General features: G+C 41.5%; 2 protein-coding genes across 2 annotated transcripts in view; one reads left to right on the forward strand and one right to left on the reverse strand.

Moving 5' to 3' along the window:
- Positions 1–18595, forward strand: part of LOC113568987 (STING ER exit protein-like) — a 222034-nt gene that overhangs the window by 78625 nt on the left and 124814 nt on the right. The gene's annotated exons all lie outside the window — the stretch shown is intronic.
- LOC145651260 (NACHT, LRR and PYD domains-containing protein 3-like) lies at positions 790–18077 on the reverse strand. Its single transcript, XM_081697071.1, has 4 exons — positions 17801–18077; positions 17302–17343; positions 6458–8249; positions 790–985 (listed from the first exon to the last, which is right to left on the reverse strand). The coding sequence occupies exons 1-4, from the start codon at positions 18075–18077 to the stop codon at positions 811–813; spliced, it is 2286 nt and encodes a 761-aa protein (XP_081553197.1). The 3' UTR covers positions 790–810.

Genomic DNA, 18595 nt, shown 5'->3' on the forward strand with positions numbered 1-18595 from the left:
ACATCACATACAAATGTGGCATAGTCCAGAGAATATGTAACAATCACACACAACATCTTCATCGCTATGTTCAAACATACATTATTCAATATATGCACCAACCATCACTGGACATACATGCACAAAGAACACCTGCCATCAGAGGATATACACACACAGAGCACCACCCATCACTATACAAACATACATTCAAAGAGGACAATTTAGAATATCCAATCAACCTAACTTCCGTGTTTATGGACTGTGAGAGGAAACTAGAGATCCTGAAGGAAACCTGCACAGATAAGGACTGGAACCCAAGACCCTAGTGCTGAGAGAAACTTCACGGAGGGAGGGACTCAAACCCAAGACCCTAATGCTGATTGGTAAATGAACTGACCACCAAGCCACCATACTGCCTGCCTAACAGCATAACAATAACAACATAACAATATAACAATAATAAAGATGATAATAATAATATTATTCTTCTCTTCTTCTTCTCCTTATTATTATTATTATTATTATTATTATTATTATTATTATTTTTATTACTATTATTTCTTTATTTTTTACTACTAGTTGTGTAAACCTGATCATGCAGTAAAACGTAATTCTTTGTGGCCACAGTGTGTTCATTTAATGAAATGCAGCTAGTTTCACCAGAAATGTTTTGTCTGGATCTATATATCTTTGTCCCGCAGTACCTTATTTTAACTCTGTTAATGTTGCACTACAAGGCAGTTTTGTAATTTCTTTAAAGAAGAGGAGAATCACATTTGATAAATTGTGCACCATAATGGTTCCATTTAAGAATAAATTAACAGAAACTCACCTGAGAATGTCCAGTTTACAGTGTGAACTCTTCAGTCCAGCACAGAGCTGCTCCACTCCTGAATTCTGCAGGTCATTATTATTCATCTCCAGCTCTCTCAATGTATTTTCTGTTTGTAGAACTGTTGTGAGAGATTTGCAAGACCCTTCAGTGAGATTACAGCCAGATAGTCTGCAAAGAAATACATAGAGTACAAAATGCAGTTCAATCAGAGGATCTACAGACAACACAAAAGGAGTTTATGATAATGAAAAGATATTACTAATTGTGTGTGTGTGTGTGTGTGTGTGTGTGTGTGTGTGTGTGTGTGTGTGTGTGTGTGTGTGTGTGTGTGTGTGCACATGCACAAAATATGAGACACAGGTCATGAATGAAGTCCATGTATTTCTCTTCAAACAGAATGGTGCTACTTGATGGAAGAGCTGTCATGATGGTGGCATCACCTGTGTGATGCCATTTCCTGTTTTTGAAATTCCTTCACATGAATAACAGTTTAGGCATTCCAATCTTTACTATTGTCCTACTGTTTATTCATTTTCTGTAACTGCATACAATTCTGATATCAACAATGTCTACAAGTCACAGGAGACTACTCGACCATTCAAAACTTGTTGATGCAGACAACTAACCAAAGCTAAGTGTCTACTAGCTATCTAGTATTTGTATTTCACCATGACTTCAGTCATTTGTTGCTTGTGTTGAGTGCAGCATGTTTAGATTAATCATTACTGATAAATGTATCTATGAGAAGTACAGATTAATCATTAGTGAATTATCTACACTTCTCACAGTTACATTTATCATTAATCATTAGTGATAAACATCACAGGAGACTCTCAGCTTCAGTATGTAAACTACAGAGCTCTGGTTATACAAAAATAAGGTAATAAAATGTGTTGGGGTAAAGGCCAATCGTTATTCTGTATTTTCATGAGGTGATCTGTGATATAATTATAATAGGCTTTAAAGCTCTCTGTAGCAGTGAGGTGCAGTGAGGTGCAAGACTGTCTGAAAGCATGAATAATGTTTCTGGGGTATCTTAAGGTCAGAGACCTTTTGGGACTCTAAGTGCAGAACTGAGGCTCTGATACAGGCTTCTGTACAAGTCTAAGGCAGATTACTCTGAACTGTTCCCAGGAGAAATAACTTCATTAGTGTTGAAAAAGATCTCTGTTTTTAAAAGACTTGAAAGCCTCTTTGAGAGTTCTGTGGCTAAGTAAGGTTCATTATCTTACCACAAGGGCAGAGTGATACTGACCTGCCACATCATCTTGCAGATGTTTGGTGGTGTGAGTTGAGATCATTTTTGTTTAAAAAAAATCTTCCAATGGGATATAATGGTGTCAAGTTTAACTTGCATAATGATGAATCGCAATTTGCATATATTGAATAATATATGTTTGAACATAGTGGTGGAGATGTCAAACACTTGTATGTAAAGAAGGTGGGGTGATTACATAATCACTTCTGAAAACTGTATAAAAATATGTGTTGTGTGTGACTGTTAGACATATTCTGGACTATGCCTCGTTTGTAATATTGAGCTCAGAATAAAGACAGGACCGGCTATTCTCTTCAAACGCACCCACACTGTCAGCAGTAGGGTTATCAGCACCAGCTGATAGATGACCCAGAGCTGCGTTGTTCTTTGACCAGGGTCTGAATCCACACACGTGCACCGTTATAGGTAAGCAGAAGTCCTGTTTGAAACATTCTGCATAGGTGGTATTAAGACCTTGTCCACAGAGTTTTGTGGTAGGTCTTGGGCGTCTTAAAAGTGCAGACTGAGAATTGACTGAGAGTGTCCATAGAGTGAGAATTGAATGATAAAATATAAAAATAGCAAAAAGAGTAATAGTTAGAAAACCAGCCAGTGAAAATGAAAATGATTTCATAAAAATCTTTCTGTAAACAGAAAATGGTGAGAAAAAAAGTGCTGAAGAGATAAAAGTTAAATGTTGTATGTACCAGTTGTTTTTGTTTACATGTGGCCACAATGAGTAAAGTAAAGAAAATGTGCAGAGAAGAAAAAGAATAAAGAAGAAGATGGAATAAAAGAAAGAATAAAAGAGAAGAAAGAATAATAGTAGAGCTAAAACAGCACTAAGAGATAAATGTTCAATGTTTTGTCTGTAAAAACGGTTTGTCTTGATGTGCCTATCGCAAGTTAATTGATTACCAACAATAACGTACAAATATACGACATACCAGCATAACAGTTTTTTTTCAGGTTATAATTAAGATTATTGTGGTATGGTTGTATAGGGCGGAGGTCACTCATTTTAATCACTAAAGGAAGTGAATGGATACGCAGACAGATCTGTTTAAACGTGATTAATATCATCTAATTATAAAATGCATACACGCAAAATATATTAATGAGGTTTTAGTAATAAATACAATAAAGTAACGGATGGAGGTACAGTATATAAAACCGGTGACAGTTACAGCAGTAGAGAGTGTACATATTACAGACACATTAAAATTGTAGCAGTAGGAGAAGGTGGGATTAAAGTATTACAGGATAAGAATATAAACAATGTGAGTGGCGATTAATAGAATTTTGGAATAGTGTAAATTTTTAATTTACTCAAATAAGTTATGGTTAAGTCAACATATTAATAATTGATGGAATTCAGCGAAGCAAATTAGAAAATAATCATATGGATAGTGATTTGTTAAGTGAGATGCAGGGAGCACGAACACATTTTTGACTTGAGAAAATATATAGAAACTCTGCAGGTGTGGAGCGTTGGCAGTGGCTAGAGTCAATAAATCTTAAATTGTATCAGCTGACTGTTTTAATTTAGATGAAGCTGAGGCTGCATTTCCTCATCTTAGCTTAAGGGAAAGAGTAAGGAGGATTTGGAAAAGAATCTGTTGGCTGAAGTGCTTAATTTATTATTGTCTAGCCAAGTGCCTGGAAGAGCAACAGTTGGATTGGAGCACTTACTGTGGAAATCGTTTGAACCACTAACATTGATTATGGGAGGCAGCGAAAAGGGTTAAAGATTTTTGTAATGACAGACATGAGGAACAGATGATTATGGCCTTCAGTAGGTCAGAAACTCCACCACACATTCTGCTCTGCTGTGTACTGTCTCTCTGTTACTGCTGCTCTGCTGTGTGCTGTGTACTGTCTCTCTGTTACTGCTGCTCTGTTGTGTGTTGTCTTTCTGTTACTGCTGGTCTGCTGTGTGCTGTGTACTGTATCTGTTACTGCTGCTCTGCTGTGTGCTGTGTACTGTCTCTCTGTTACTGCTGCGCTGCTGTGTGTTGTGTGCTGTCTCTCTGTTACTGCTGCTCTGCTGTGTGCTGTGTGCTGTCTCTCTGTTACTGCTGCTCTGCTGTGTGCTGTGTACTGTATCTGTTACTGCTGCTCTGTTGTGTGCTGTGTACTGTCTCTCTGTTACTGCTGCGCTGCTGTGTGTTGTGTGCTGTCTCTCTGTTACTGCTGCTCTGCTGTGTGCTGTGTGCTGTCTCTCTGTTACTGCTGCTCTGCTGTGTGCTGTGTACTGTCTCTCTGTTACTGCTGCTCTGCTGTGTTCAATGTTATGCTTGGGTCATTTGGTATGTTTGGTTCGTGTTGTTCATTGCCTTATCTTTTGCAATCTTGGTTAGTCTGGTTCTTTACATTGATAATTCTCTACCTGGTTAGTGTTTCTTTATGCTTTATCTAATAATAATTCTTCTGTACTTCAGCAATTCCTCACCTCATTTCAGGCTAAACTTTACTACTACATGGTGTTTGGACTGATAAATAAACTTGTACTGGGTAAGTAAATACTAAACTTTACTACTACATGGTGACTGGAATGATAAATAGACTTGTACTTGGTGAAATAAATTCAAAATTTTTACCACTGGTGTGTTGTTTGCAGTGTTTTTTGTTTTTACTTTAAGCTACATGTGCTGCTAGGCTGTTACTAGAGTTTATTTGTCTGATACATTTAGTTTTTTCACAATAAAGAACTCCAGACACCTGCCCCATCTCACCTGCCCCATCTCACCTGTCTTATCTCACCTGCCCCATCTCACCTGCCCCATCTCACCTGTATTATCTCACCTGTCTTATCTCACCTGTCTTATCTCACCTGCCCCATCTCACCTGTCCCATCTCATCTGCCCCATCTTACCTGCCCCATCTCACCTGTCTTATCTCACCTGTCTTATCTCACCTGCCCCATCTCACCTGCCCCATCTCACCTGTATTATCTCACCTGTCTTATCTCACCTGCCCCATCTCACCTGTCCCATCTCATCTGCCCCATCTTACCTGCCCCATCTCACCTGTCTTATCTCACCTGCCCCATCTCACCTGTCCCATCTCACCTGTCCCATATCACCTGTCCCATATCACCTGTCCCATCTCACCTGTCTCATAAATTCTTTGATCTCATAACCTACAGTACATTTAAGTACATGCTCAGTTTCTTGTCCCACTCTAGTGTGGTGACTTCAACACACACAGTGTTGTTCCCTCATCTGTGTTCCCTGAAAAAGGAAAGCTGAAAAAGAAGCAGCAGCCAGTTTACACACAGCTACTCTATCAGAACCACAGACCCCTGGGTTACTGCACTGGGTGCAGGGGAAGGGGAGGAGGTTAAGACAGGACAGAGCACCACCCATCACTGGACATACACACACACATACATACATACAGAGCACCAACCATCACTGGACATACATACACACATACATACACACACACATACATACAGAGCACCACCCATCACTGGACATACATACACACACACACAGAGCACCACCCATCACTGGACATACATACATACATACACACACAGAGCACCACCCATCACTGGACATACATACACACATACATACATACAGAGCACCAACCATCACTGGACATACATACACACAGAGCACCAACCATCACTGGACATACATACCGAGCACCAACCATCACTGGACATACATACATACATACATACAGAGCACCACCCATCACTGGACATACATACACACGCAGAGCACCACCCATCACTGGACATACATGCACAGAGCACCAACCATCATTGAACACACACACACACACACACACACACACACACACACACACACACAGAGCACCAACCATCACTGGACATACATACACACAGAGCACCAACCATCCCTGGACACACACACACACACACGCACACACACACACACACACACACACACACACACACACACACACACACACACATAATGTATATATATTCTCTGTCTCTGTTAAAACAAATACAGAGCTCCTTGCTGAACACTCCTGTGTCTTGACTCAGTGTGGCTTTCTGAGTGTTTGCCAGCAAGACCAGTGGGACATTTCAATTACAGAATGACAGTCATGTGTTGCATTCCAACTGGTAAGAAGACACTGCAGTCATTTTGGAATGCACTGGTCTGCTCTTAAGATAAAGGCTTGTCTGTTCTTTAATGTTGTTGCTGTCAGAAAAGCCATTCCCCAAAGTTTACCATTCAAAATATACTTACAGTACAACCTTTTACCACTGGAAATGAAAACTATTGTTCAGTTTGTTCTGACTGAGAAATACATTCACATAATTTGATTAGTTACAGAAGGAGCTTCAGTAATAAAAACCTTTAAAAATTAAAATGATTAATCCAAAAGATACTTACAGAGCTCGCCTGGTGTTTTTCAACACTGGAAATAATTCCCTCAGTCCTTTATCTGATGGCCTGAATTTCTTCAGCTCAAATTTCTCTTGAATCTCCTCTGACATCAGCAGCACAAACACCAGAGCTGAACGCTGTACAGATGAGAGTGTCTGTGTTGAGAGGTCCCCTGAGTTCAGGGAGGTCTGTATTTCACTTATCAGAGAGTTGTCTTTCATTTCACTCAAGCAGTGGAATAGATTGATAGTCTCTTCAAAGGATTTTGTTCTCTTGATGGTTTTCTTGATGTAGTTCACAGTCTCCTCTAAACTCTCTTCTTTGATGTCCAGTTCTGGGTGTAGACTCCTCAGGAGCCTCTGATTGGACTGCAGTGAGAGGCCGAAGAGGAAACGGAGGAAAAGGTCCAGGTGTCCATTTTCACTCCTCATGGCTTTATCTACTGCTGTCTTGAGCAGATCACACAGTCTGTGTTTTAACTTCCATTTCATTTTCTCCAGTGGGGTTTTAAGGAGTGGGTTGCCTTCATCCCTGAATGTTAGGAACACAAATACAGCAGCAAGAAACTCCTGGAAGCTTAAATGCACAAAGCTGAAGATCTTCCCCTCCTGTTTAAAAATTTGTGTACAAATTCCAGAGTACACTAAAGCCTCTTGGAAATCAATGCCACATTTTTTCAGATCTTTCTCATAGAACAGCAGCCGTCCTTTTTGGAGCTGAAGAAAAGCTAACTTGCCAAGCTTCATGATACCCAGCACCTCTGCTCTTTTTGTCTCGGATGGAACTGTATTGTCAGTGCTTTGCTTTGTGCTGTATTTCTCAGTCATTTGCTCTGTGAGAAACATCAGGAAACGTAGATACACTTCTGTCAGAGTTTTGGGAGCATTTTTCATGTCTTTACCATCCTTCAGCATTTTCTGAAGCACGGTGGCTGCGATCCTGCAGAAGACGGGTATGTGACACAAGATATGAAGGCTTCTTGCAGTCTTAATGTGTGAGAGAATTGTGGTGGCTTGATCTTCATCTCTGATTCTCTTCCTGAAGTACTCCTCCTTCTGTGGGTCATTGAATCCACGGATTTCTGTAACAGGGTTAAAGTATTGGTCATTTATCTTACTGACTGCTGCAGGTCGTGAAGTGATCCAGAGGAGAGCAGAAGGAAGCAGTTCTCCATTTATGAGGTTTGTTATTAGTTTATCAAGAGTAGTCTTTTCATTCACATTAGATACCTTCTTCTGATGAAGATCTAGAGGAATTCTACTTTCATCCAGTCCATCCAGTATGAAAAGCAGCCGATATTTTTCATTTAATATCTCCTTTTCATCTCCAGAATGGAGTTCTTGATGGAAGTAAAGAAGTAGTTTTAAGAGGCTGTACTTTTCATCCTTTATCAAGTTCAGCTCTCGAAATGGGAGGTACATGATGAAATCTATGTCCTGGTTGCACTTCTCTTCAGCCCAGTCAAGAATGAACTTGTGCACAGAGACTGTTTTTCCCACTCCAGCTATTCCCAATGTCAGGACTTTAGTACCATGCTTGTTTTCAGTAGACTGCACTTTGAAGAGGTCACTGAGTGTGATTGGTGTTTCTTCTGTTTTGGGGTAAAAGTCCTCCACCTGTCTCACTTCATGCTTTGTATTCACTCCTCCTGTGCATCCTTTGATCATGTAAACTTCAGTGTAAGTGTCTTTTATAGGCACACGATCACATTCTATTGTAGCCTCCTCATACAACTTCTCAAATTTTTCCTTATATTTTATTTTCATTCTCCTACTAATGAGATCATGTTTTCCTCCACCTGTTAAAAAGTGGGAAGAAAAAGTTGTGATTCATATAACCTGTGAATAAGGAAAGTGCCTGTTTAGTGTAGCTTCAAAATGTTAACTTTATATCATGTTCTCTCTGAAGTTTGTTTACCACTGTAGAGTAGAATAACTATCAGTAGTACTACCAAATAAGGAGACATCAAAAAGACTCCAAATGAGAGTCAAAGTTTTGATTATTGTTATGAGACGGAACAGTCTGTAATGGCTCAATGAGTCTTTAACTGAACCAAGCTGGATCTTAGTTCTTACTTTCTGCAGCTTTGCTTTGCCTTCTCTTTTTGGTCAGTGCTACCTCCATTAGTTCATAATCACAGAGTGTGTGCAAGGCTTTACCTATGCACTAACTGTCTTATGTATGCTGAGCTGTAACAGGTTATATATGTCTACCAGTGTTCAGTGTGTTAATGAAGAGGTACTGAAACACTAAGGGAGAGGTGACGTGTCTACCAGTGCTCAGTGTGTTAATGAAGAGGTGCTGAAACACTCAGGGAGAGGTGATGTGTTTACCAGTGCTCAGTGTGTTAATGAAGAGGTACTGAAACACTCAGGGAGAGGTGATGTGTCTACCAGTGCTCAGTGTGTTAATGAAGAGGTACTGAAACACTCAGGGAGAGGTCATGTGTCTACCAGAGCTCAGTGTGTTAATGAAGAGGTACTAAAACACTCAGGGAGAGGTGATGTGTCTACCAGTGCTCAGTGTGTTAATGAAGAGGTGCTGAAACACTCAGGGAGAGGTAATGTGTCTACCAGTGCTCAGTGTGTTAATGAAGAGGTGCTAAAACACTCAGGGAGAGGTGACGTGTCTAGTAGTGTTTAGTGTGTTAATGAAGAGGTAATGAAACACTAAGGGAGAGGTAATGTGTCTACCAGTGCTCAGTGTGTTAATGAAGAGGTGCTGAAACACTCAGGGAGAGGTAATGTGTCTACCAGTGCTCAGTGTGTTAATGAAGAGGTGCCAAAACACTCACGGAGAGGTGATGTGTCTACCAGTGCTCAGTGTGTTAATGAAGAGGTGCTGAAACACTCAGGGAGAGGTGGCGTGTCTACCAGTGCTCAGTGTGTTAATGAAGAGGTGCTGAAACACTAAGGGAGAGGTGATGTGTTTACCAGTGCTCAGTGTGTTAATGAAGAGGTACTGAAACACTCAGGGAGAGGTGATGTGTCTATCAGTGCTCAGTGTGTTAATGAAGAGGTACTGAAACACTCAGGGAGAGGTCATGTGTCCACCAGTGCTCAGTGTGTTAATGAAGAGGTACTGAAACACTCAGGGAGAGGTGATGTGTCTACCAGTGCTCAGTGTGTTAATGAAGAGGTGCTAAAACACTCAGGGAGAGGTGACGTGTCTACCAGTGTTTAGTGTGTTAATGAAGCGGTACTGAAACACTCAGGGAGAGGTGACGTATCTAGCAGTGTTTAGTGTGTTAATGAAGAGGTAATGAAACACTAAAGGAGAGGTAATGTGTCTACCAGTGCTCAGTGTGTTAATGAAGAGGTGCTGAAACACTCAGGGAGAGGTGATGTGTTTAACAGTGCTCAGTGTGTTAATGAAGAGGTACTGAAACACTAAGGGAGAGGTAATGTGTCTACCAGTGCTCAGTGTGTTAATGAAGAGGTGCTGAAACACTCAGGGAGAGGTGATGTGTTTACCAGTGCTCAGTGTGTTAATAAAGAGGTACTGAAACACTCAGGGAGAGGTGATGTGTCTACCAGTGCTCAGTATGTTAATGAAGAGGTACTGAAACACTCAGGGTGAGGTGATGTGTCTAACAGTGCTCAGTGTGTTAATGAAGAGGTACTGAAACACTAAGGGAGAGGTGATGTGTCTACCAGTGCTCAGTGTGTTAATGAAGAGGTGCTAAAACACTCAGGGAGAGGTGACGTGTCTAGCAGTGTTTAGTGAGTTAATGAAGCGGTACTGAAACACTCAGGGAGAGGTGACGTGTCTAGCAGTGTTTAGTGTGTTAATGAAGAGGTGCTGAAACACTCAGGGAGAGGTGATGTGTTTAACAGTGCTCAGTGTGTTAATGAAGAGGTACTGAAACACTAAGGGAGAGGTAATGTGTCTACCAGTGCTCAGTGTGTTAATGAAGAGGTGCTGAAACACTCAGGGAGAGGTGATGTGTTTACCAGTGCTCAGTGTGTTAATGAAGAGGTACTGAAACACTCAGGGTGAGGTGATGTGTCTACCAGTGCTCAGTGTGTTAATGAAGAGGTACTGAAACACTCAGGGAGAGGTGATGTGTCTACCAGTGCTCAGTGTGTTAATGAAGAGGTACTGAAACACTCAGGGTGAGGTGATGTGTCTACCAGTGCTCAGTGTGTTAATGAAGAGGTGCTGAAACACTCAGGGAGAGGTGGCGTGTCTACCAGTGCTCAGTGTGTTAATGAAGAGGTGCTGAAACACTAAGGGAGAGGTGATGTGTTTACCAGTGCTCAGTGTGTTAATGAAGAGGTACTGAAACACTCAGGGAGAGGTGATGTGTCTACCAGTGCTCAGTGTGTTAATGAAGCGGTACTGAAACACTCAGGGAGAGGTGACGTATCTAGCAGTGTTTAGTGTGTTAATGAAGAGGTAATGAAACACTAAAGGAGAGGTAATGTGTCTACCAGTGCTCAGTGTGTTAATGAAGAGGTGCCAAAACACTCACGGAGAGGTGATGTGTTTACCAGTGCTCAGTGTGTTAAAGAAGTGGTACTGAAACACTCAGGGAGAGGTGATGTGTCTAGTAGTGTTTAGTGTGTTAATGAAGAGGTAATGAAACACTAAGGGAGAGGTAATGTGTCTACCAGTGCTCAGTGTGTTAATGAAGAGGTACTGAAACACTCACGGAGAGGTGATGTGTTTACCAGTGCTCAGTGTGTTAAAGAAGTGGTACTGAAACACTCAGGGAGAGGTGATGTGTCTAGTAGTGTTTAGTGTGTTAATGAAGAGGTAATGAAACACTAAGGGAGAGGTAATGTGTCTACCAGTGCTCAGTGTGTTAATGAAGAGGTACTGAAACACTAAGGGAGAGGTGATGTGTCTACCAGTGCTCAGTGTGTTAATGAAGAGGTGCCAAAACACTCAAGGAGAGGTGATGTGTCTACCAGTGCTCAGTGTGTTAATGAAGAGGTGCTGAAACACTAAGGGAGAGGTGATGTGTTTACCAGTGCTCAGTGTGTTAATGAAGAGGTACTGAAACACTCAGGGAGAGGTGATGTGTCTATCAGTGCTCAGTGTGTTAATGAAGAGGTACTGAAACACTCAGGGAGAGGTCATGTGTCCAACAGTGCTCAGTGTGTTAATGAAGAGGTACTGAAACACTCAGGGAGAGGTGATGTGTCTACCAGTGCTCAGTGTGTTAATGAAGAGGTACTGAAACACTAAGGGAGAGGTGATGTGTCTACCAGTGCTCAGTGTGTTAATGAAGAGGTACTGAAACACTAAGGGAGAGGTAATGTGTCTACCAGTGCTCAGTGTGTTAATGAAGAGGTGCTAAAACACTCAGGGAGAGGTGACGTGTCTACCAGTGTTTAGTGTGTTAATGAAGCGGTACTGAAACACTCAGGGAGAGGTGACGTATCTAGCAGTGTTTAGTGTGTTAATGAAGAGGTAATGAAACACTAAAGGAGAGGTAATGTGTCTACCAGTGCTCAGTGTGTTAATGAAGAGGTGCTGAAACACTCAGGGAGAGGTGATGTGTTTAACAGTGCTCAGTGTGTTAATGAAGAGGTACTGAAACACTCAGGGTGAGGTGATGTGTCTACCAGTGCTCAGTGTGTTAATGAAGAGGTACTGAAACACTCAGGGTGAGGTGATGTGTCTACCAGTGCTCAGTGTGTTAATGAAGAGGTACTGAAACACTAAGGGAGAGGTGATGTGTCTACCAGTGCTCAGTGTGTTAATGAAGAGGTGCTAAAACACTCAGGGAGAGGTGACGTGTCTACCAGTGTTTAGTGTGTTAATGAAGCGGTACTGAAACACTCAGGGAGAGGTGACGTGTCTAGCAGTGTTTAGTGTGTTAATGAAGAGGTAATGAAACACTAAGGGAGAGGTAATGTGTCTACCAGTGCTCAGTGTGTTAATGAAGAGGTGCTGAAACACTAAGGGAGAGGTAATGTGTCTACCAGTGCTCAGTGTGTTAATGAAGAGGTGCCAAAACACTCACGGGGAGGTGATGTGTCTACCAGTGCTCAGTGTGTTAATGAAGAGGTGCTGAAACACTCAGGGAGAGGTGGCGTGTCTACCAGTGCTCAGTGTGTTAATGAAGAGGTGCTGAAACACTAAGGGAGAGGTGATGTGTTTACCAGTGCTCAGTGTGTTAATGAAGAGGTACTGAAACACTCAGGGAGAGGTGATGTGTCTACCAGTGCTCAGTGTGTTAATGAAGAGGTACTGAAACACTCAGGGAGAGGTCATGTGTCCACCAGTGCTCAGTGTGTTAATGAAGAGGTACTGAAACACTCAGGGAGAGGTGATGTGTCTACCAGTGCTCAGTGTGTTAATGAAGAGGTACTGAAACACTAAGGGAGAGGTGATGTGTCTACCAGTGCTCAGTGTGTTAATGAAGAGGTACTGAAACACTAAGGGAGAGGTAATGTGTCTACCAGTGCTCAGTGTGTTAATGAAGAGGTGCTAAAACACTCAGGGAGAGGTGACGTGTCTACCAGTGTTTAGTGTGTTAATGAAGCGGTACTGAAACACTCAGGGAGAGGTGACGTATCTAGCAGTGTTTAGTGTGTTAATGAAGAGGTAATGAAACACTAAAGGAGAGGTAATGTGTCTACCAGTGCTCAGTGTGTTAATGAAGAGGTGCTGAAACACTCAGGGAGAGGTGATGTGTTTACCAGTGCTCAGTGTGTTAATGAAGAGGTACTGAAACACTCAGGGAGAGGTGATGTGTCTACCAGTGCTCAGTGTGTTAATGAAGAGGTACTGAAACACTCAGGGTGAGGTGATGTGTCTACCAGTGCTCAGTGTGTTAATGAAGAGGTGTTGAAACACTCAGGGAGAGGTCATGTGTCTACCAGTGCTCAGTGTGTTAATGAAGAGGTGCTGAAACACTCAGGGAGAGGTCATGTGTCTACCAGTGCTCAGTGTGTTAATGACGAGGTACTGAAACACTAAGGTAGAGGTGACGTGTCTACCAGTGCTCAGTGTGTTAATGAAGCGGTACTGAAACACTCAGGGAGAGGTGACGTATCTAGCAGTGTTTAGTGTGTTAATGAAGAGGTAATGAAACACTAAAGGAGAGGTAATGTGTCTACCAGTGCTCAGTGTGTTAATGAAGAGGTGCTGAAACACTCAGGGAGAGGTGATGTGTTTAACAGTGCTCAGTGTGTTAATGAAGAGGTACTGAAACACTAAGGGAGAGGTAATGTGTCTACCAGTGCTCAGTGTGTTAATGAAGAGGTGCTGAAACACTCAGGGAGAGGTGGCGTGTCTACCAGTGCTCAGTGTGTTAATGAAGAGGTGCTGAAACACTCAGGGAGAGGTGATGTGTTTACCAGTGCTCAGTGTGTTAATGAAGAGGTACTGAAACACTCAGGGAGAGGTGATGTGTCTACCAGTGCTCAGTGTGTTAATGAAGAGGTACTGAAACACTCAGGGTGAGGTGATGTGTCTACCAGTGCTCAGTGTGTTAATGAAGAGGTGCTGAAACACTCAGGGAGAGGTCATGTGTCTACCAGTGCTCAGTGTGTTAATGAAGAGGTGCTGAAACACTCAGGGAGAGGTCATGTGTCTACCAGTGCTCAGTGTGTTAATGAAGAGGTACTGAAACACTAAGGTAGAGGTGACGTGTCTACCAGTGCTCAGTGTGTTAATGAAGAGGTGCTGAAACACTCAGGGAGAGGTGTTGAGTCTACCAGTGCTCAGTGTGTTAATGAAGAGGTGCCAAAACACTCACGGAGAGGTGATGTGTTTACCAGTGCTCAGTGTGTTAATGAAGTGGTACTGAAACACTCAGGGAGAGGTGATGTGTCTAGCAGTGTTTAGTGTGTTAATGAAGAGGTAATGAAACACTAAGGGAGAGGTAATGTGTCTACCAGTGCTCAGTGTGTTAATGAAGAGGTACTGAAACACTAAGGGAGAGGTGATGTGTCTACCAGTGCTCAGTGTGTTAATGAAGAGGTACTGAAACACTAAGGGAGAGGTGATTTGTCTACCAGTGCTCAGTGTGTTAATGAAGCGGTACTGAAACACTAAGGGAGAGGTGATGTGTCTACCAGTGCTCAGTGTGTTAATGAAGAGGTGCTAAAACACTCAGGGAGAGGTGACGTGTCTAGCAGTGTTTAGTGTGTTAATGAAGCGGTACTGAAACACTCAGGGAGAGGTGACGTGTCTAGCAGTGTTTAGTGTGTTAATGAAGAGGTAATGAAACACTAAGGGAGAGGTAATGTGTCTACCAGTGCTCAGTGTGTTAATGAAGAGGTGCTGAAACACTAAGGGAGAGGTAATGTGTCTACCAGTGCTCAGTGTGTTAATGAAGAGGTGCCAAAACACTCACGGGGAGGTGATGTGTCTACCAGTGCTCAGTGTGTTAATGAAGAGGTGCTGAAACACTAAGGGAGAGGTGATGTGTTTACCAGTGCTCAGTGTGTTAATGAAGAGGTACTGAAACACTCAGGGAGAGGTGATGTGTCTACCAGTGCTCAGTGTGTTAATGAAGAGGTACTGAAACACTCAGGGAGAGGTCATGTGTCCACCAGTGCTCAGTGTGTTAATGAAGAGGTACTGAAACACTCAGGGAGAGGTGATGTGTCTACCAGTGCTCAGTGTGTTAATGAAGAGGTACTGAAACACTAAGGGAGAGGTGATGTGTCTACCAGTGCTCAGTGTGTTAATGAAGAGGTACTGAAACACTAAGGGAGAGGTAATGTGTCTACCAGTGCTCAGTGTGTTAATCAAGAGGTGCTAAAACACTCAGGGAGAGGTGACGTGTCTACCAGTGTTTAGTGTGTTAATGAAGCGGTACTGAAACACTCAGGGAGAGGTGACGTATCTAGCAGTGTTTAGTGTGTTAATGAAGAGGTAATGAAACACTAAAGGAGAGGTAATGTGTCTACCAGTGCTCAGTGTGTTAATGAAGAGGTGCTGAAACACTCAGGGAGAGGTGATGTGTTTAACAGTGCTCAGTGTGTTAATGAAGAGGTACTGAAACACTAAGGGAGAGGTGATGTGTCTACCAGTGCTCAGTGTGTTAATGAAGAGGTACTGAAACACTCAGGGTGAGGTGATGTGTCTACCAGTGCTCAGTGTGTTAATGAAGAGGTGCTGAAACACTCAGGGAGAGGTCATGTGTCTACCAGTGCTCAGTGTGTTAATGAAGAGGTACTGAAACACTAAGGTAGAGGTGACGTGTCTACCAGTGCTCAGTGTGTTAATGAAGAGGTGCTGAAACACTAAGGTAGAGGTGACGTGTCTACCAGTGCTCAGTGTGTTAATGAAGAGGTATTTTGTTCTTTATTGTTTGTATTGTTTCTGCTGTGCTGGATGTCAACTAGAGAAGGACTCCCCCCATTATTTGGTTTGTCTCCCGTGAATGAGATTTGTTATGAAAAGAGCATAAATGAACATGATGCGTTTAGGCTGGGGAGAGATTTCTCACTACTATCGTGCTTTAACCTTCACAGTTCTGGTATGTAATAGAATTATTAAAAAAAAATAGTTTGTGCCTTCTTCATTAAAGATTTAAGTAGCTAGATCTAGGAAACTCCAATTCTTTTAGACTATGTGATTATATTAACAGGTGTAACAACATTGAAGCTGTGCAATAATTTTGAGATTTAATTATTTCCTGAACTATAATGTTGTGCAGTATCTGAGGGACTGTTTAATAACTGCAGGCTGACAGAAGTGTATGTAATGTATGTGACATGTGTATGTGAATGATGACAGTAGTGTATGTGGTGTGCGTATGTGAATGATGATAGTAGTGTATGTGATGTATATGAATGATGACAGTAGTGTATGTGATGTGAGTATGTGAATGATGACAGTAGTGTATGTGATGTGAGTATGTGAATGATGACAGTAGTGTATGTGACGTATATGAATGACGACAGTAGTGTATGTGATGTGAGTATATGAATGATGACAGTAGTGTATGTGATGTGTGTATGTGAATGATGACAGTAGTGTATGTGATGTATGTATGTGAATGACGACAGTAGTGTATTTGACGTATGTATGTGAATGACGACAGTAGTGTATGTGATGTGAGTATGTGAATGATGACATTAGTGTATGTGACGTATGTATGTGAATGACAACAGTAGTGTATGTGATGTGAGTATGTGAATGATGACAGTAGTGTATGTGATGTATGTATGTGAATGATGACAGTAGTGTATGTGATGTGTGTATGTGAATGATGGCAGTAGTGTATGTGACGTATGTATGTGAATGACGACAGTAGTGTATGTGATGTGAGTATGTGAATGATGACATTAGTGTATGTGATGTGAGTATGTGAATGATGACAGTAGTGTATGTGATGTGAGTATGTGAATGACGACAGTAGTGTATGTGATGTGAGTATGTGAATGATGACAGTAGTGTATGTGATGTATGTATGTGAATGATGGCAGTAGTGTATGTGATGTGTGTATGTGAATGATGGCAGTAGTGTATGTGACGTATATGAATGATGACAGTAGTGTATGTGATGTATATGAATGACGACAGTAGTGTATGTGATGTGTGTATGTGAATGATGGCAGTAGTGTATGTGACGTATGTATGTGAATGACGACAGTAGCGTATGTGATGTGAGTATGTGAATGATGACATTAGTGTATGTGACGTATGTATGTGAATGACGACAGTAGTGTATGTGATGTGAGTATGTGAATGATGGCAGTAGTGTATGTGACGTATGTATGTGAATGACGACAGTAGTGTATGTGATGTGAGTATGTGAATGATGACAGTAGTGTATGTGATGTATGTATGTGAATGATGGCAGTAGTATATGTGATATTCATGTTGTTTAAAGTTGTAATATAATCTCATGCCTAAAGGTGTGACTGGGTTGAATTTACCTGCTGGAGTTTTAGCAGTCGACAATTCAAATTTGTCTCCACCTGTGATAGAAGACATCAGAGTAAAGAGCAGAACATATAAAACACAAAACCTACTTTATTAACTGTGAGTCCTATGTGCATTTTTTGGTTGTGACTGCTATGTTTGAAAAGACACTGCACATTTGTTATTATGCATTTTGTAAGTTATACAGTCGGTGCCAAACACATTGTTTATCATTATTGGACTACATTTGTAATTTGCTCATGTTTAAACTGAGACTGACACTTTTCTCATTGTTGCTAATGAACATTTCTTATTCAAAACATATTGTTTGCAATGTTTGTTTATTAATATACCAGATTATTTTGAATTTTGTCTCATTCTACTTTGTAAATTAACTAAGCATTGTTTTCAACTTCACTCTTTGTCTATTGAGTTCACTAACAAAACAAAACCAAATGCTATGAGCATATAAAATCCTGAAATAGTGAGTTTAAAAAGTGAACATGATTTCACCTGCTTTATTTTCACTGTGTTGGATTCTCAGGGTCTCAGCCAGTTGGTTGTGGTTCATCATCTTCAGGGTGATCAGTGTGATCTTCACAGCTCCATCTGGGTCATATTTCTGCACCATCTTGTCCACAGTGTCAAGTCTGTCTGTATTCTCCAGATGAGATTTTGGGATGCGTTTGTCATCTTCTACACTGTTGGTCAGATGCCACTGGAACGTCTTTAGGTCCTCTATCTTCAGCTCCTCTAGAATGTCCAGCAGTAGTTTTGAAATGTTGTCCATCCTGACTCTAGACAACAGACTCCAGATTACTGAAGGTTCACAAACATGTTCAATGGTTTATGTTCACAGTGCAGGAATAGACAGAGGAGTGAATGTGAGTGTGTTGGGTGAAGTGTGCTGTGTGAGGGATGTGGAGAGGAGTGAATGTGTGTTGGGTGAAGTGTGCTGTGTGAGTGATGTGGAGAGGACTGAGTAAAGTGTTGATGTGTGTTCACTGGGTTTTACCTGTTTGTCATCTCTCACTACCGCTGTGTGGGTCTGTTATGAAAACACTGATAGTCTGAGGTCATACAGTCTGCTTGTTTTACTCTGAATACACATATTTAAATTCACATTTAAATTAGTGGGGCAGTTATTGATGATCTGCCCATCACTAATGTCACATGACTATAATAGATTATTTATTTTTACACAAACGGCACCATGGACATTGAAATGCCCATCAGTGACCACAAGATGGCAGTATAGAAACACATTTACAGACAGAAAAACATTGATTACGAAACAGCCTTACTGGT

Source organism: Electrophorus electricus, chromosome 1 (assembly GCF_041902795.1).
Source record: "Electrophorus electricus isolate QZ-2024a chromosome 1, ASM4190279v1, whole genome shotgun sequence".
NCBI lineage: Eukaryota > Metazoa > Chordata > Actinopteri > Gymnotiformes > Gymnotidae > Electrophorus > Electrophorus electricus.

Excerpts from the sequence above, each read along its gene's own strand:
- LOC145651260 (XM_081697071.1), bottom strand. The coding sequence starts at position 18,077 with ATGGACAACATTTCAAAACTACTGCTGGACATTCTAGAGGAGCTGAAG. Across the intron at positions 17,344-17,800 it reads ACACAGTGAAAATAAAGCAG|GTGGAGACAAATTTGAATTG; the intron begins GTGAAATCATGT and ends CTTCTATCACAG. Across the intron at positions 986-6,457 it reads AAAAACACCAGGCGAGCTCT|ACTATCTGGCTGTAATCTCA; the intron begins GTAAGTATCTTT and ends ATTTCTTTGCAG.